At 51.2% G+C, this 15,036-nt stretch overlaps 5 protein-coding genes across 5 annotated transcripts; 1 reads left to right on the forward strand and 4 right to left on the reverse strand.

Moving 5' to 3' along the window:
- Positions 1 to 618: 618 nt before the first annotated feature.
- Positions 619 to 3,273, forward strand: BX661DRAFT_146654 (P-loop containing nucleoside triphosphate hydrolase protein; the record flags this gene model as incomplete). The annotated part of the gene is made up of 2 exons (XM_051533185.1): positions 619 to 2,500; positions 2,564 to 3,273. The coding sequence occupies 2 exons, from the start codon at positions 619 to 621 to the stop codon at positions 3,271 to 3,273; spliced, it is 2,592 nt and encodes an 863-aa protein (XP_051388742.1).
- Positions 3,274 to 3,292: 19 nt separating this feature from the next.
- On the reverse strand, positions 3,293 to 6,163 carry BX661DRAFT_188995 (uncharacterized protein). The gene has a single exon (XM_051537516.1). The coding sequence runs from the start codon at positions 6,102 to 6,104 to the stop codon at positions 3,336 to 3,338; it is 2,769 nt and encodes a 922-aa protein (XP_051388743.1). The 5' UTR covers positions 6,105 to 6,163; the 3' UTR covers positions 3,293 to 3,335.
- A 2,390-nt stretch (positions 6,164 to 8,553) lies between these two features.
- Positions 8,554 to 9,607, reverse strand: BX661DRAFT_188999 (Metalloenzyme, LuxS/M16 peptidase-like protein). Its single transcript, XM_051537517.1, has 3 exons — positions 9,456 to 9,607; positions 8,877 to 9,320; positions 8,554 to 8,848 (listed from the first exon to the last, which is right to left on the reverse strand). Exons 1-3 carry the CDS (start codon positions 9,595 to 9,597, stop codon positions 8,586 to 8,588), a joined length of 849 nt encoding a protein of 282 aa, XP_051388744.1. The 5' UTR covers positions 9,598 to 9,607; the 3' UTR covers positions 8,554 to 8,585.
- A 199-nt stretch (positions 9,608 to 9,806) lies between these two features.
- On the reverse strand, positions 9,807 to 11,870 carry BX661DRAFT_173559 (Metalloenzyme, LuxS/M16 peptidase-like protein; the record flags this gene model as incomplete). Its single annotated transcript, XM_051533880.1, has 2 exons — positions 9,807 to 11,429; positions 11,598 to 11,870. 2 exons carry the CDS (start codon positions 11,868 to 11,870, stop codon positions 9,807 to 9,809), a joined length of 1,896 nt encoding a protein of 631 aa, XP_051388745.1.
- A 285-nt stretch (positions 11,871 to 12,155) lies between these two features.
- Positions 12,156 to 15,011, reverse strand: BX661DRAFT_189003 (Metallo-dependent phosphatase-like protein). Its single transcript, XM_051537518.1, has one exon. The coding sequence runs from the start codon at positions 14,915 to 14,917 to the stop codon at positions 12,308 to 12,310; it is 2,610 nt and encodes an 869-aa protein (XP_051388746.1). The 5' UTR covers positions 14,918 to 15,011; the 3' UTR covers positions 12,156 to 12,307.
- Positions 15,012 to 15,036: the final 25 nt, after the last annotated feature.

Raw genomic sequence — 15,036 nt, forward strand, 5'->3', positions numbered from 1 at the left:
CAACAGCTTCTACGCCTGTTCAGATCGGTTGCCACACTCGCCGTGTTTGTCTCGCTCAACAGCAGCAGCAGCAGCAGCAGCAGTAGTAGCGTGCCCATAGCATTGTCCACAGTAGCTGCAGGTGTGGCCCAGGCCACGGGCGGGCTTGAGCTGACTGCGCAGGATATGGCCGTGTTCCGAGGCCTGTTGGGCGCGCAAACCATTGACTTGTTCTGGTCGACTCGGGCGCGCATCGAACAGGACGCTGACGCCGACACTGCTAACAAAAACAACTATAAGAATAAGAATAAGAATAAAAGAGCCAGGCCGTCGTATTACTTAAAAGAAACAAACCGCGGAGGCTATAATGACGGTTCTGTTGATGAAAGGAGGAACAGCGACAGCGACGACGAACGTCAGTTGTTTTTTTCGCTGAATATCACAAGCACTACTCGTGCCGACAATCGCCAGGGCCAGGGCCAGGGCAGTGGTCGCTGCAAGCGTGCTGCCCCTAAGCGCCAGGCTGCAGCTGCACCGAATCCAGTCGCCCTCATTGCTGATATGATCGACGCGTTCGGTGCCGCAGTAAGCAGAGAGCAAAGCTTGGACGGCTGGCAGCAACGGCTCATCCAAGATAATATGCCGACCAATACGCCACATGCAGCAGAACACGCCAGTCGCAATGATGGCCCAAACAACGACTCAGCGCCGTCCATCTGCGATTTCTTGGCCGAGCTGCGCGCAGCCGACTTTTACCAGAACCAGATTGTCGAAGAAGCCACTGTAGTCACACCCGCCGTTGACGCCCAGTACCAGCCGCTGGTGCTCAGTCCACCAACCCCATCGCCATTGCCACAGTCTTTTCCGCCAGCGGTCAGCAGCGACAGCATCTGGGACACACTGCGCAGCGTGCGCAATATCGACCAGCTGTACTCACACCAGGCGCAGGCCATTGGCGCCATACTACAAGGCCGCAGCGTAGTGGTGAGCACTGCAACGGCCAGCGGCAAATCACTCATCTACCAGCTGCCGATCCTGCACATTCTAAACCAAACGCCCTCGGCCACTTTTCTCTTGGTCTTCCCCACAAAGGCGCTGGCGCAGGACCAGCTGGCCGCACTGCGCGACCTCATCCACCGCACCCCAGGTCTGCACAACGTCAATGTCAGCACGCTCGATGGCGACACCCCAACCATGGCTGGCGCACGCTCAGACATCCGACAATTGGCGTCTGTCATCCTGACCAACCCCGACACACTGCATGCAGCCATGCTGCCGAACGCGCGCGGTTGGCAGTCGTTCTGGGACCGACTGCGGCTGGTCATCATTGACGAGATGCACACGTACGAGGGATTATTTGGCCAACACGTCGCCCATATTCTGGCGCGCCTACGCCGGCTGTGCACCGCGCATGTGCAGTTTGTCGCCTGCAGCGCCACGGCTAGCAGTGACCCTGGCGACCACATGCGTCGGCTAACGCACACTCCAACTCCCACAGTCATTGACACCAACGGGTCGCCACACGGCCCACGCCATATAATTGTCTGGGACACGGCCAGGGCAAAGCACAAGCGCGACTTCAACGACATTGCTGTAATCTGCAGCCGGCTGCTTAATGCCGGGCTGCGCAGCATAGTGTTCTGTAAGTATCGTCAAGCTTGCGAGTTGGTCTACCGCGAAATCATTGACTACCTGGATGCCAACCGTGGGATGCATGCGCTCAAACAACAGGTGCTGAGCTATCGGGCCGGTTACTCGGCGCGGGAGCGGCGGCAGATTGAGCAGGCAATGTTTGCTGGCCACACACGCATGGTTGTGGCCACTAGCGCGCTGGAGCTCGGCATTGATATCGGCTCCCTGGATGCCGTCCTCATAGTTGGTCTGCCCACCAGCGCATCCGCTCTGTGGCAGCAGATCGGACGTGCTGGCCGCCAGCCACAAAGAAGCGCACTGGCCATGGTCATTGCCACCGCCAGTGTAGTTGACCAGGCTGCGCTCAAACACCCAACCCATATTTTTGCGCGCAACATTTCCGCTCCTATTGAGCTCGCCATGGAGCCACCTGTCACTTGGGCACATCTGCAGTGCGCGGCCTTCGAAAGGCCGATTAACCCGACAGCTGCTGCAGACCAGCTGTTTCTTAAAAACATGGGTATCACCCCAGAGTCTTTACAGAACACAGCCGTCCTGGCTGAACCGGCTGGGTTTGCGCTGCCATGGGACCATGTGTCTGGCCGCTGGATCTGCGCCATGCATTTCAAGCCATGGCCTCCGCTCAAGGTCCCTATCCGATCCATTCAACAGCAGGTGGAAGATATCTGGCAGGTGATCCTCGCGGCCTCGCCCAGTCATGGCCTGCGCCTGCTCGAAGAAGTCGACCGCGAGCGCGCCACTTATTTGCTCTATGAGGGTGGTATATTCTTGCACCGTGGACGCACGTACTCTATTGATCAAGTGGACATGGACTCGCGTGTCGCCCTGGTGTCTGAATCCAACGTCTCCTGGTACACTGCCCAGCGCGGTACTCGCCATGTCACACCTACTATGAAGCTGGCAGCAACCGAAATTGGAAGGGGAGGAGGAGCTCTTGCCGCTATCTCCGACCCTGCATTGCCATTGCCATTGGCACAGCCATTGTCACTGCATTCTTCTCCCTCTTCTTGCTTTACCACGCCATATTTGTTTGGCAAACTCCAAGTGGTCACAAAAGTATTCGGGTACATTCGCATAGACGCGCGCACAAAGCAAACCATTGAAGTGGTCGACCACCCCTCAACACTGCCCAGCATCACCCTTGATGTCGCCGGCGTCTGGATCGACGTGCCCTTATCCGTTGCCACCGCACTATCCACAGCCAACCACAATGTCGAGGCGAGCATCCACGCGGCCCAGCATGCCCTGATGTATGCAATGAGCAAGCATGTGGGATGCTTGGTGGCTGACTTGGACACTGAGTGCAAGGCCCCAATGATGCTGCGAGCCAGCAGCAGCAGCAGTAGTAGTTCCAGGCAGCCAAGAATCATGGTTTTTGAAAGACAGCCGGCCACTGCTGGTGCTTCTTATTCTCTGGAGGGCCCTGTGCGCAGGTCATTGGCTCATGCCCGGGATATTGTGCACTGCGCGCTGGATCGCATTAGCGGCTGCCGGTGCGACAACAATAGCAGTGATAATGGTGACAATGACAATGACGCTGGGTGCTTTGGTTGCGTGTACTTGCGCTCGGGGTGCACTGAGCGCAACAAGTGCATCAGCAAGCATGGCGCAAGCCTGCTTCTCCAAAAGCTGCTAGAATAACGAACAAAAAAATTGAATACCAATAATCTATTAAACTCAATTTGTACACAGAACCTCACACTCTAGCCAAACTGAATGCGGTGCTCCTGCAGACACTTGAGGCTGCAACACTTCCAGTCAAACTGCTCAAACGGAGTCAAGCCGTGCAGCAGCTTGCCGCAGTGTGTGCACCCGCCCGCAGCAATATTGACTGCACTGCCCCTGTTCTGCTGCTGCCCTTGCTGCTGCTGGCGGCGCTCAATCGCTTGAAGCCGCAGCTCCCGGTCGCGAGCGCGCTGCGAGGCCGGCGATAAGGGCCGCTGCGGCGTCGACTCAGTCGCTGCTGCTGGGTTCGACCGCGCTCCACCGCCGACCATCCTCGGCAACGTCGACGGTGCGCCTGACGCGCCCCAGGACCCAGCCGACGCATAAGCCATGCTGAGCATGCGCACGCGAAGCTCAGACTCGGACATCGTGTGCAGACCATCCTTCCACGACGCCGTTTTGCTGTCCTCCTGCGCCTTCTGCTGCTTGTCCTGCAGCGCCTGGTCCAACACCTGCTCGTCGTCAGCCTCGGCCTGCGACTTGGCCTTGGCCTTGCGCTCTTTCTTCTCCTTGTCCTTGTTCTTGCGCCGCTCGCGCTCCTTGCGCTTGCGCTCACGCGCCTTGGCCTCGTTCTCCTCCTGCTTCTCGCGCGACAGCGGCTCATCCGGAACACGCGACCGCTCCCACTCGACCGCATTGCCCTTGTCGTCGGCGTGCTCGAACCGGTACACACGAAAGGCATCGCGCGTCGGCCGGTCCCTGGCCACCTCGTACGCTGTCATGCCGCCGGCAAACAGCGGCGGGTGCCCGTTAGTCACCGTGGGGTCCTCACCGTGGTCCATCAGATACGGCACAAGGGCGACGCGGCCCTGCAAAGCCGCCAGATGAAGCAGCGTCGGCGTGCGGTGCGCCTGAACGCTGTCTGTGTCTCCAAGGTAACGCAGCCCAATCGCCGGGTCGCTCAGCGCGTCCAGCAGCTGCACCATGTTGGCGTTGAGGTAGTCGATGATCTGCTGGTCGCTCTGCACCTCGTCCAGGACCAGCTTGGCGACGTGGAAGAGGAACGCCAGCAGGTCCGGCCGCGGCTCCGGCTCGAGTGTATGGTCGCTCTCCTCGCCCGAGCTTTCACCGGCCATCGCGGCAGCAATAGCCGCAGCATCGGCTGCAGACACGCCGCTACTCAGCTGAGCTGGCGCTGCAGGCCCAGGCTTGGCCGCAGTGGCGAAGATGCCCGAGGCGACCGAGCGCACCCTGACTGTGGTGATCTCCTTGTACACTCGGTTCAGCTCGGACAGCGACGGGCGCCCCATGGCCACCGGCACCGAGCGGATGCGCGGGTCGCTCCACTGCATGGCCTGCGCCGCCGCGTCGCCGGCTGGCCCAAAGAAGCCCCTGTGCTGGGTGCGCGGCACACGCACAAACACTCGTGTGCTGTCGTGCAGCAGCGGCCGCCACAGCGCCATCAGCTCCTGCACCTCGTCCTGCAGCTTCTGCTCGTTATGCCGGCGGATCTGCGCTCCCGCGCTGTTGGCCGCCTTGCCCATCGCGTTGTCCTGCCGCGCCTGCGAGCCGCCCTGCTTCCGCCGCGTCGTGTACCGCTGGATCGTCTTGTGCGCAACCACTGCTCCTGTGCGGTTGTCATACACGGCGCCTGCGAAAAAGCCGCCATTGATCGCTAGCAGCACCCACATGCTGCTGTTCTCGGAGACCTTGGGCTCAGAGCCCTTCAGCTCAAGCTGCGTCTTCTTGGCCGGCGCCGCCGGCAGCTGCATTTGCACCAGATCCCGCAGCACCTGGTCGCCGTCGATATGTACGCCGTGCTGGCCCTTGGGCACGAGAATGCGCCGCTGGATTCCGTAGGCTGTGGCCACCTGCGGCTCCGACTCGCTGCCAGCATTACTGCTGGGCTCGGCGGCAGGCGCAAACCACAAGTAGGGCGCAGTGTGTCGGCTATCCTTGCCGCTGGGCCTCTTGCCGCCATCGCTGTCGCCATCGTCGCTGTCGCCAGCAGCAGCACCATCACTTCCTGCAAGGCTATTTCCGCGCAGCCCCAACTTTTGCTGCGCCTCGAGCTCCTGTGCCAGGGCCTCGGCGTCCATCGTCGCCCTGCCGCGACTGCCAAATGCACCGACCCTAGACAAGCCGCCCGCCGCCGCGTGCTCAGCACTGACAGGCCCAGACCCCACGAACGAATCCACAGCATTGCCGCTGTCGCCATCATCGTCGCCGCCAACCACGCTGGCATCCGACTCGCTCCAAGCCGACTCCTCGTTGCTCTCGTCCGAATTGCCACTCAAGCGCGCTCCCTCCGGTGTATCGGCATCATCAGCAGCCAGCACGCCCTCAACCACCACGGGTTCCCACGGATACTCATTGGCCTCCACCTCCACGTCCGCATGAGCCTTGCGCCACGCCATCTTGCGTGCCATATTGACCTGGTGAGCACTGCTTTTAAAGTGAGAGCGCTGCTCCTCAGTGGTCTCAAACTCGACCCCGCCGCATGTGTGACATGTTGGCTTTGCCAGCCGCGCGGCCGCAAATGCTCGGACCATGTGCGAGCTGTGGTCGCCATAGTCCATAGTCGGCGTCGAGTAATGTGCGCGCAGCGGCTCTGCTTGCTTCTCTCTATTGTCAGTGGTTTTGCTAGAGTACACTTTGTTGTTGTTCAGCTGGCTTGGCAGCCGAAGCCCTGCGAGAATGTCGCTTGGAATGTGGAAAACGCTGAATCTCAATTTGTTTTGCTGCGGCTGCGGCTGCGGCTGCTTGCCCCGCTTAGTGCTTGAAGCGGTATTTGATGCGTCGGTCATTTTTTGTTAATATAAACTAGAAAGCAAATGCGAAAATGTAAAATAAAATATCAAAGGACGGAAAGAAAGAAAAAAGATGAATTGGTTTGAAAAATACAATATGTATAGGACGCCAAGCGAAATTGCGTCGATTGATCAAAGGGCCTATGCGTTAATTTACCAGAACTGATTACAGTGCACAATTTGATTACCAAACTGTTATGCCACGCATGCAGGTTCTCTACCAGTGAGCTAAAAAATGTGAGTGGTTGGCCTAGGCGCATGCAACCTTTTAATTACCACCTTCTATAAACTGCTGTCACGACAATGTTCTGGCACTTCTGTTGGAATATAAATGCGCTGGTAATTGAACCATGACAATGGTTCCAACATGCTGCAACTCGGCTTTGAATTGATATTTTGCGTGCGTGTACTGGCTCATTTATTTGTATTGCATATTCCCACGTACTTTTTGCATTTGCTTTTCAGCTATATATAGCGCCTTTCTAGCCGTGGTCATTTTATTTTATTTTCATTCACATTTCCAGGTCACTTACTATGTTTTCCTTATAGATGCTAGAAAAATTCTCATAACGCAGGCTACCTCCAATGGCTGCGGAAATGTGACAACAATAGCAAAAAAAACCCAATTATTTTTCTAGCATTCTTCATCTCCTTTTTTCTTGTTTTCTTTAATATTTTCTTAATTTATTATTTGCATTTGCATTTGCATTTGCATTTGCATTTGCATTTGCATTTGCATTTGAATTTGTCTTTGTCTTTGTCTTTGTCTTTGTCTTTGTCTTTATATATTATTGAAATGGGAAGGGTGTGTGTGGAAGCACTACTGTAGGGGTGTTAAAAAAGAAGGGTATGGTTTTATAAATGGTTTTTAGTACTAATGCTTCTAAAGTGCTACCAGCGCCGACCTCGTCTTATATATGTTTCGTCGCCTGTGTTGTGCACTCCGTTGGCGAGAACTGTTTATTCTGCGAGCAGACCAGTATCTTGGCAAGTTAATGTTGTGGTTTTCGTGTGTGTGCACTTACGCGTGTGCATTGCAAAATGGGGAGCATGTCTGGGCATCACTATGATGCCTCCCTAATTTGCTCCTGCATAATCCAATTAGTACCCTCTCAGTCGGCATGTTGATGGAAACGTGTTTCGCGGTCTACAATCTCGACATCCACTTCCATATTCTCAGACTGCGCATCAATATAATTTATTTGCATCGTTTGTCAGCCAGTCACAATTTTTTATTCCATTATATAAAGGGGTTTAACAACTTAAAGAACAGTGGAATACTCCAACCAAGCAATCATCTATTATTAAATTTTTGGCCACCGCTTTTCCCTCTTTTAGTCTGGCTATATAAACTGGCATGGACAAGGTTTCCCTAATTTTTTTTTCTTCAATTCAATAATTATTTTATCATTTGTGCACTGCTTTTATACCACTACTTAATACACAAACACTATCGCTTTATAACAATAATATACAATGTTTTTATCAAAGCGTAGCCCCAAGGGACCCAGCAAAAACAAGGACAGCGACCCATCAACAGTTATTGACTTGGATGTAAAAATTTATAATGGCGATTTGGATATTACCTCCGATGCTGATGAAAAGCTCAAGGAGTGCAAATTTACTAAACTAATGACTGTGGGCATGCTAACTAAAACCCTGAAAACTGAGTATGAAAATAACTATAAAAATATGACGTTCAAGTTATAGTTGTGGGTCCCAATTCTAATGCGGTTATGCACAAAGTATGCATTTCAGATTACTGTGAGGAAAAGTGCACTGTAGATACAAAAAATATTATCCATGGACGTCTTAAAGCTTATATCATATGCCACAACAAGCTTGCAAATAAATTAAATATGACATATAATACAGCTATTAGTAAGGTGACAGCTGGAGGGAAAAGACTGAAAACGGCCTTAAAGCGTTGAATGAATCGGGTCCACTAATGTAACCAAGCTTATTTTACTAATATGTTTTCAGTTTAACTTTTTTATAGCTTAATCAAATAAATATTTTGCTCAATTGCCATAAACCAATTCACAAGGCGACAACTACAAGCCGATAAGAAATTGGTATTGTCAAGTGGATCCAAATGTTTACTTTTCTAAAAATTCAGTTTCCATATACATACACAATTTTAAATTTTAGCCTAACCTTTTATAAAAAAATATGTCCATTGCAAATGTTCATAAAAATGCGTACATTATAAAAAGCCTGAATAATAATTACCTGCGCTAATGTGTTCCATCATATTGTTGAGTTCTGGGAAACTCTTTATAAACTGAATATAAATAATATAATACCATGTATTTAATCAATGGTATATTATGAGTGCTATGCATTGGAGAGGTGAGAGATAACAACTGTGATATGTGTCACTGTGTGACTTATACATGGTTGCGCTTGGCTGTAAACAACCAAGAATGGTTAATCAGTTGATTGCCATCAACCAATATGATTCAACCCTTAAAGTATTTACTTTGCCAAGCAAAGCACCAAAGCAGTTTTCAATTGCGTTTTTAGCACTGGTGTAAAGTTTAAAAAGGGTTTGTCATCAAGAAACTTTTCCAGCCGACCCATCAATATGTCGGCACTATTACAATTCTTGGCTGCCAGATTGACTGCCGCACACAAACGATTAACAGAAATAGATGTTGCACCAAGATTATAAAGACAGCTATGCAATGCAATTATCTCTGCTGGATACAAATGCATATCAGGCTTTGTCGGCTGGGGAACTCCGCAGCAATGCGTAGTAATCTACACACGTATAGGCTGGAGCAAGTTTGGGGCTGATATGCGTGTCCCAGAACATGAGCAAATCGTCTTTAGTCACGTTTTTTAAGTGTTTAACTATATCGTTTTTTTGTCCAAACTTGTATGATCCCGATGATATCTTGTTCCAAATGGCATCAACTTGTTTTCCAGGATTCCCGGCTTTCTCGCATTCCGTGTTGACAATTGACTCAACAAGTCTCGCTAACTTTCTGGAGCTGTACTCATGCAATGTCTGACGAGCGTTGTATATAAATCTGTCAACACGCAAAGCCATATACGCGGGGCTGTTTTTGCCTTGCACAGAAAATTTGATAATTCTTCGCCCATTGACAACCCGCACAGAAGATATGTTTACTGCGTAGCCGAGTTGCTCCTTGTTGCGAATCTGGTCAAAAAATGGCTCGCTTAGAATTTTGATTAGCAAGTTCCCTGCTACATATCCACGGTGTCATTGTACTGTTCGCAATAAACGCTGTGGATAAGGGCACTGTCCTTGCAGTTTTTGTCACTAGGGGTATTTGGCAGATGTAGTGCCCTTGGAAATATTGGTAGCGCGTCGCGAGTAACTGGCGGGGTTGTGCAGTGGTGCTGATGCAAATCCAGCCTGCACAATGTTAGCAACCTGCAAAGCGTCTGCCTGGTGCAAATTGCCAACTACCAGCAATTTTGTATGCATTTTTGTAAATATGCGGTTAGCCAGGGACTGCATCCCCTCGGGTGTTACTTGGTATAGCTTGGATTCTAATTCTGCGTGTTGCCAACTAGGCGTGATATTCATATGATCAAGTGCGTTTTCAGCTTGGCGCAGTGGATTTGAATATGCGCTGTTACAAAACTCGTATTTTAATTGTGCCAGCACTTGGTCTAGCTGCGGCTCTTTTATAGTTATTGTTTTTAACGTTTTGACAATATCCCCAATCAAAATACTCTGCAACGCAATGTGCCCAGCAACTTTAATTTCAATACACGTGTAATTGTCTCAACCAAGAACTGTAGGCCAGCGCGGGAGGCATGGAACATAATTTCGTTGAGCTCAATATTTGCGTATGAGCAGAGCGCTCGAAACATGATTTCTGCCAATGGTGAAATTTGAGTGTCTTGAAGCATCAATTTAATAACTGTCACGCCATTTCGATTTGTAACTTGAGTATTACTCATAAACCACAACTCTAATGAATCATTGCTCCTGATCATAGTTGGCTCGGTGGTGGCCGCAGGGGCTGAGCTGCACTTGTCATCGACATTATGTCCGTTTAATGTAAATGTATATGGATTTGGCTGTGGCATGCTAAATTTGATAGCTAACGGAGATTTTGAAATGTCAACCAAGCTCGTCATATAATTAGAGAGTGTGTTCACCTTATATTTGACATTATAATGCTCAACTGTATGCATGCATTCAAAGTGTGTAGATGCAGCAGTCTCCACGTACAAGCAGTAGTTTTCTGGGCTGAGGTAACCAAGAACTTGCGTTATTTCTTTGAATGCAAACTGCTCTTTAAAATCAACATCAGCCTTGCAGTGTGGCATGTTGTTGATTGGGTTTAGCAAAGTGTGGGCTGTGTTGGCCAACCTTTGTGCAAGATTAACACCACTGCTTCTGACTTGGCTTGCATCAATTGCAGACTGGTGCTCAATAACCTCCTTTATAAACCAATTGTGCGGCTCAACTTGGCTCAGCACGCGCAAATATGTCAGCACAGAAATGGTCATGTCCTCGTAATGCTTTGTGCCCAGCGGCGTGGCGTTAACTTCAATAAAGTATACACCAAACCCGTCAGCATCGCAGTTGTTGCGGTATGCAAAAATGTGTGTCGCCCAGCCCATGTGCCTCAAGTAAGGTAGTAATGAGCCAGCTCCCTCGTGCGCCAGCAGTGTGGAAATGTATAGAAACGCCGTACTTATGCTACCACTGTCTAGTTGAAATTTTGGCAGTGGAAAAACCATCCTTATCTTGTATTTTTTGCCTGTAGACTCGAAGCGAATCACCCGGCCCAACTCATTGTTGCTGAACGGGTGGCCAGCAAGCTTTATTGTTGTGTCGCCCTTGCTATTAACACATGGAAACATGGAGACGACCCACTCCACCATTTGGTTGAGGCAGTGATTACCAATAACAACCAGCTTCATTATGTCTGCCGAGTAGTATGTGTTAAAAAACGCACGCAATTCTTTGCGCAGATCCATGCCCAAATTTTTGGCTGATACCTTTAAGGATTGAATATTTCCTGTTGTAAATTGCGAGAATGGCAAATTGGGGTTGGATGTTGCGCGAAACACTGCGTGCGACCTGTGATCATTGTCGTGAACATAGTGATTGAATTCAGAGTCCACAACCAAAAGCTCTTGCTCGATGCGGTCAGCGCTCAGCAGCGGATCAATAAAAAAACGCGAAAACCGGTCCAAAGCGCCCTCCAGGGCGCTGTTATCTACTTGGAAATTATAATTTGTTTTGTTTGATGACGTTGTCGCGTTTGGAAATCCAAAGTTGTCAGTGATATACCTTTTGTACTCGTTCTTGTCGGGATACTTTTCAGAGCCCTAAGTTGAAACATGGTGCGAAACAAATAAGGATTCTGGGGGGCATTTGAGTGTTATATTCACGACCAATTGAAAATATCAGCAATAATGCTTGTGGAGTATATGAGTGCACATAAAAATGAAACAACGTACAGTGGATGGCATTATAATTATGTTGGCTGCACTTACCATAAAAAGCATATGTTCAAGAAGATGTGCCAGCCCTTGCAGTTCTGGCGGGTCTGCCAGGCTGCCAATGTTGATGCTCAGGGAGGCCGCTGCCTGCTTGGCACCCATATCCTGAATACACAGTGCAATCATGTTGTTTGGCAGACGAATGAGCCGAGACGAGCAGTCGCCAATGTCTTTGGCCATATCCAAAGCGTAGACGTATTCTTCGTATGGCAGCTGAAGACTGTGCGTGGTGCGGGGCTGAAACCCGGTTTTCCAGTTGAGCTTCATAATGACTAATATTAAAATATACCGTAGGAAATGGTGTAAATAGCAATGAAATGGATAATGGATAATGATCAATTAAATAATAGCGAATATGTGAAAGTATGAGAAAATGGACAAGCAAATACATAATAAAAAAGAGAGTTGAGCACACATGTTTAGGTTTCAATTGCCAATTATCAGAAGGATTCAGCTTCCTTTATATTTCAAAATAACTGATCCTTTGAAATATAAAGGGGATTGGTTCTTTTTGACTCGTGTCGATAAAGTTTATATCAAAAAGAATTTTTTCGCCTCATTTTATTTATTTTACTTTGTGTCTGCCATGCAGTTGATTCTACAAAATGAAGCAAATAATTAACCATTTTGATAAGAACTGAGACCAGGAAAAAATTAGCAACTTGGTTAGTTTTTTATCTATTCTGAACCAGCATTTGTGCGCCTCAAGTCTTCTTTCTAAGCGAAAAGCGACTGAACCCGCTGCCAGCGGTGTTTCTGGCACTGGCAGGGGTTTTGTCAAACGCATCGTCATCGTCGTCATCGTCATCGAGGTTGACAACAGGAATTTGACTGGAGTTCGAGCGCTGAGTGGTATTGGGATTTTGGCTACCTCGTTTGGTAGCCCCGGTCACAACCAAACTGCCCCGGCCTCTGCCCCGACCGCGCCCACGGCCCCTGGTAGCAGCAGTTGCGGCATGGGCATTGGCGCTGGGCGTGGATGGGACTACGCGCTGTCTCTTATTTGTACCCACATTGTTGGATGCCTCAATCGTGTCGCTGTCGTCATAGTCATCGTTGTGGTCAGTGACATTCTCGCTGCCGCTATCAGCATCGTCATTATCGCTCTCTTCGATTTCCCTGGTATCATTGGATTGCTGTGTGGCTACTGCCGAGCTGTTGCTGCGACTTGAGGCCAGGGTTGTGCGCGCGTTGCGTGATGGCCGCGACACCATTGCTGGCGGTTGCCGAACCGAAAACTTTACATTTGCAATATCGTCTGTGTCCTCGTCGGTGCCCTGCTCCTCTTCATTTTCATCAGCCATGTCCTTGTCGGACAAATATTTCGCCTTGGCGTTGGTTTTGGTCGCAAGACCGCGCTTGCTGGCCGCCAACGCCGACACCGGCGCCAATATTGATCCCAAGGGCGGCAATGGTGGCTTGCGTATCGGCTGTCTGCGGCCCTTTGTGGGATTCAGCTCGCCGCCTGCATTCCTGAACTCGTCATTCTTGCTGCTGTCACCCTTGTCGCTGTCGCTATTACTCTCGTCATCAGACAAACAACTGGAAGGCTCTCCCTGAACGTCGCCTCTGATACAACCCTTTTTGGCGGCAGCAGTGGCGGCAGCGATGCGCTCAAATTCGCGTATGGCCTTGCGGTCGGCCACGTTAATCGCCGAGCGCTTGCCGCCAGTCAGCGTAACAGCAACCATGGCATCGTCACGGGACGAGTGCACCATGCCATGGCCGCTATCAGCAGCCTTCTGTCGGCGCACTTCGCGTGCCTGGGCAATGTGAGCGTCCAGCGCGGCTTCACTAATCACGGTGTTTGCGGTTTCTGCCATGATGCGCTTCTGCGTCTCGTTAATGGTGGACTTTAGTGACTGCGAGATGGCATCCGCGTCGCCCTTTTGCACAAACAAACGGATGGCCTCAGCAAGCTCAAGATCAACGAGCATCTGCATACTGGTGTCGTCGAGGAACTCGCCGATCAGACTCTCAACATGCACAGCGTCGACAGGCGCGGGCACCGAGGAGCCAGCATGGCTGTCCTGGGTTGCCCCGGCAGTTGTGCTCTGGCTGGCAGCTGTGCGGTTCTGCGAAGACGACGAGGCGCGAGCCTTGCGGTAAAAGTACACTATATCGCGCGGATTGGCAACCCGGTCGGCAAACAAGAGGCCAAAGCGCTGCGGATGAAAGCTCTCGAAGCCGCCGCTGTACTCGACTCGTACTCGGATTAATGGCTTTGGTTGCAGGCCGAGGGCCGGCTCGATGTCGCTAAAGCCGTTCTCAAGTTGCTCAATATACTGTTGCTGCGCGCGAATTATCATGGCCTCGACGCGGTGGCGCAGAAACTCGACAATCTCATCCTCGGAGCTCTGTGGCGACAGACTGGGCACAGCAGCCAGCACGACATCTTCGATGATGAAGGGGCGCACGTTCTTCAGGCGCGCCTTGTCAACCTTGAAGTTGCGCTTGTTAATGTGCAGCATAGCGACGTGTTTGGGCACGGCCTCACCCGATGACAGCGATGTTGCTACAGATGAGCCGGGCTGTGTTACATAGAACGACTTTTGGTGGTTGTACTCAGGATCAACCTGGCACTGGTGCTCATGGCCCCAGACGACCAAGTCCAAAAAGCCGCTGAGGAAGTGCTCAGGAATGTGGTTCTTTGGGCCGTGCGCAACGCGGTTCTGGTGCAGGACGAGCAGATTGAACCACTCGGCGGTGTCCTCTGCCGGCTGGCACATGGTCAGATGCTTGCGCGCAAAAGTGCGGTGGAGGCGCTCATCACGCACGTTGCCCAGGCCAAATAGCGCCAGCCGGGTTGCACCCTTGCGCAATAGCACTGGTGACACACGGATGTTATCAACCTCGGCCTGGCGGCCAAAGTAGTTGACCAGGCCGCTGACGGCCAGCATGTCCATGGCCGAAAGGTTGCCGTCGCCCGAGGGGTCGTCGTGATTGCCGTGGATCGAAAACACTGGCAGCGCAATGTTGATATTCGGGTCCTCATAGTTGACGCTCTGGAACTGCGTGCCAAAGTCCACGGCCGGATCGCTGAGGTACTCGACGGCCACGGGCGCGCTGCCCAGACAGTTCTGGCGCAGCAGCGAGAGCGCGCTGTGCAGGCACTTGCGCGACGGCTTGTTGTCGTGGAACAGGTCGCCGCCTAGTAGAATCATGTCAACCTTGCGCGCGCGCGCGATTTGCAGGATCTCGGCGAAGGCGTGGAACGAATCCTGGCCGCGGATGGGGTCACGCTCCATGTAGCCGAGGTGGTTGTCGGTGGCGACGAGAATGTGGAGCGTGCTGGCATCGTCGTCATTTGCCATTTTGTGTTGGAATTGCGAATGAAATCGAGAAAATAAGAATGGAAAATGAGAAATGAAGTGTGGACTGCGGAGCAAACAAACAGCGAATAACAATCAACAATTGAAAACATCGGGTTTTA

This window comes from Kickxella alabastrina, assembly GCF_025024165.1.
Source record: "Kickxella alabastrina strain RSA 675 chromosome Unknown BX661scaffold_35, whole genome shotgun sequence".
NCBI lineage: Eukaryota > Fungi > Kickxellomycota > Kickxellomycetes > Kickxellales > Kickxellaceae > Kickxella > Kickxella alabastrina.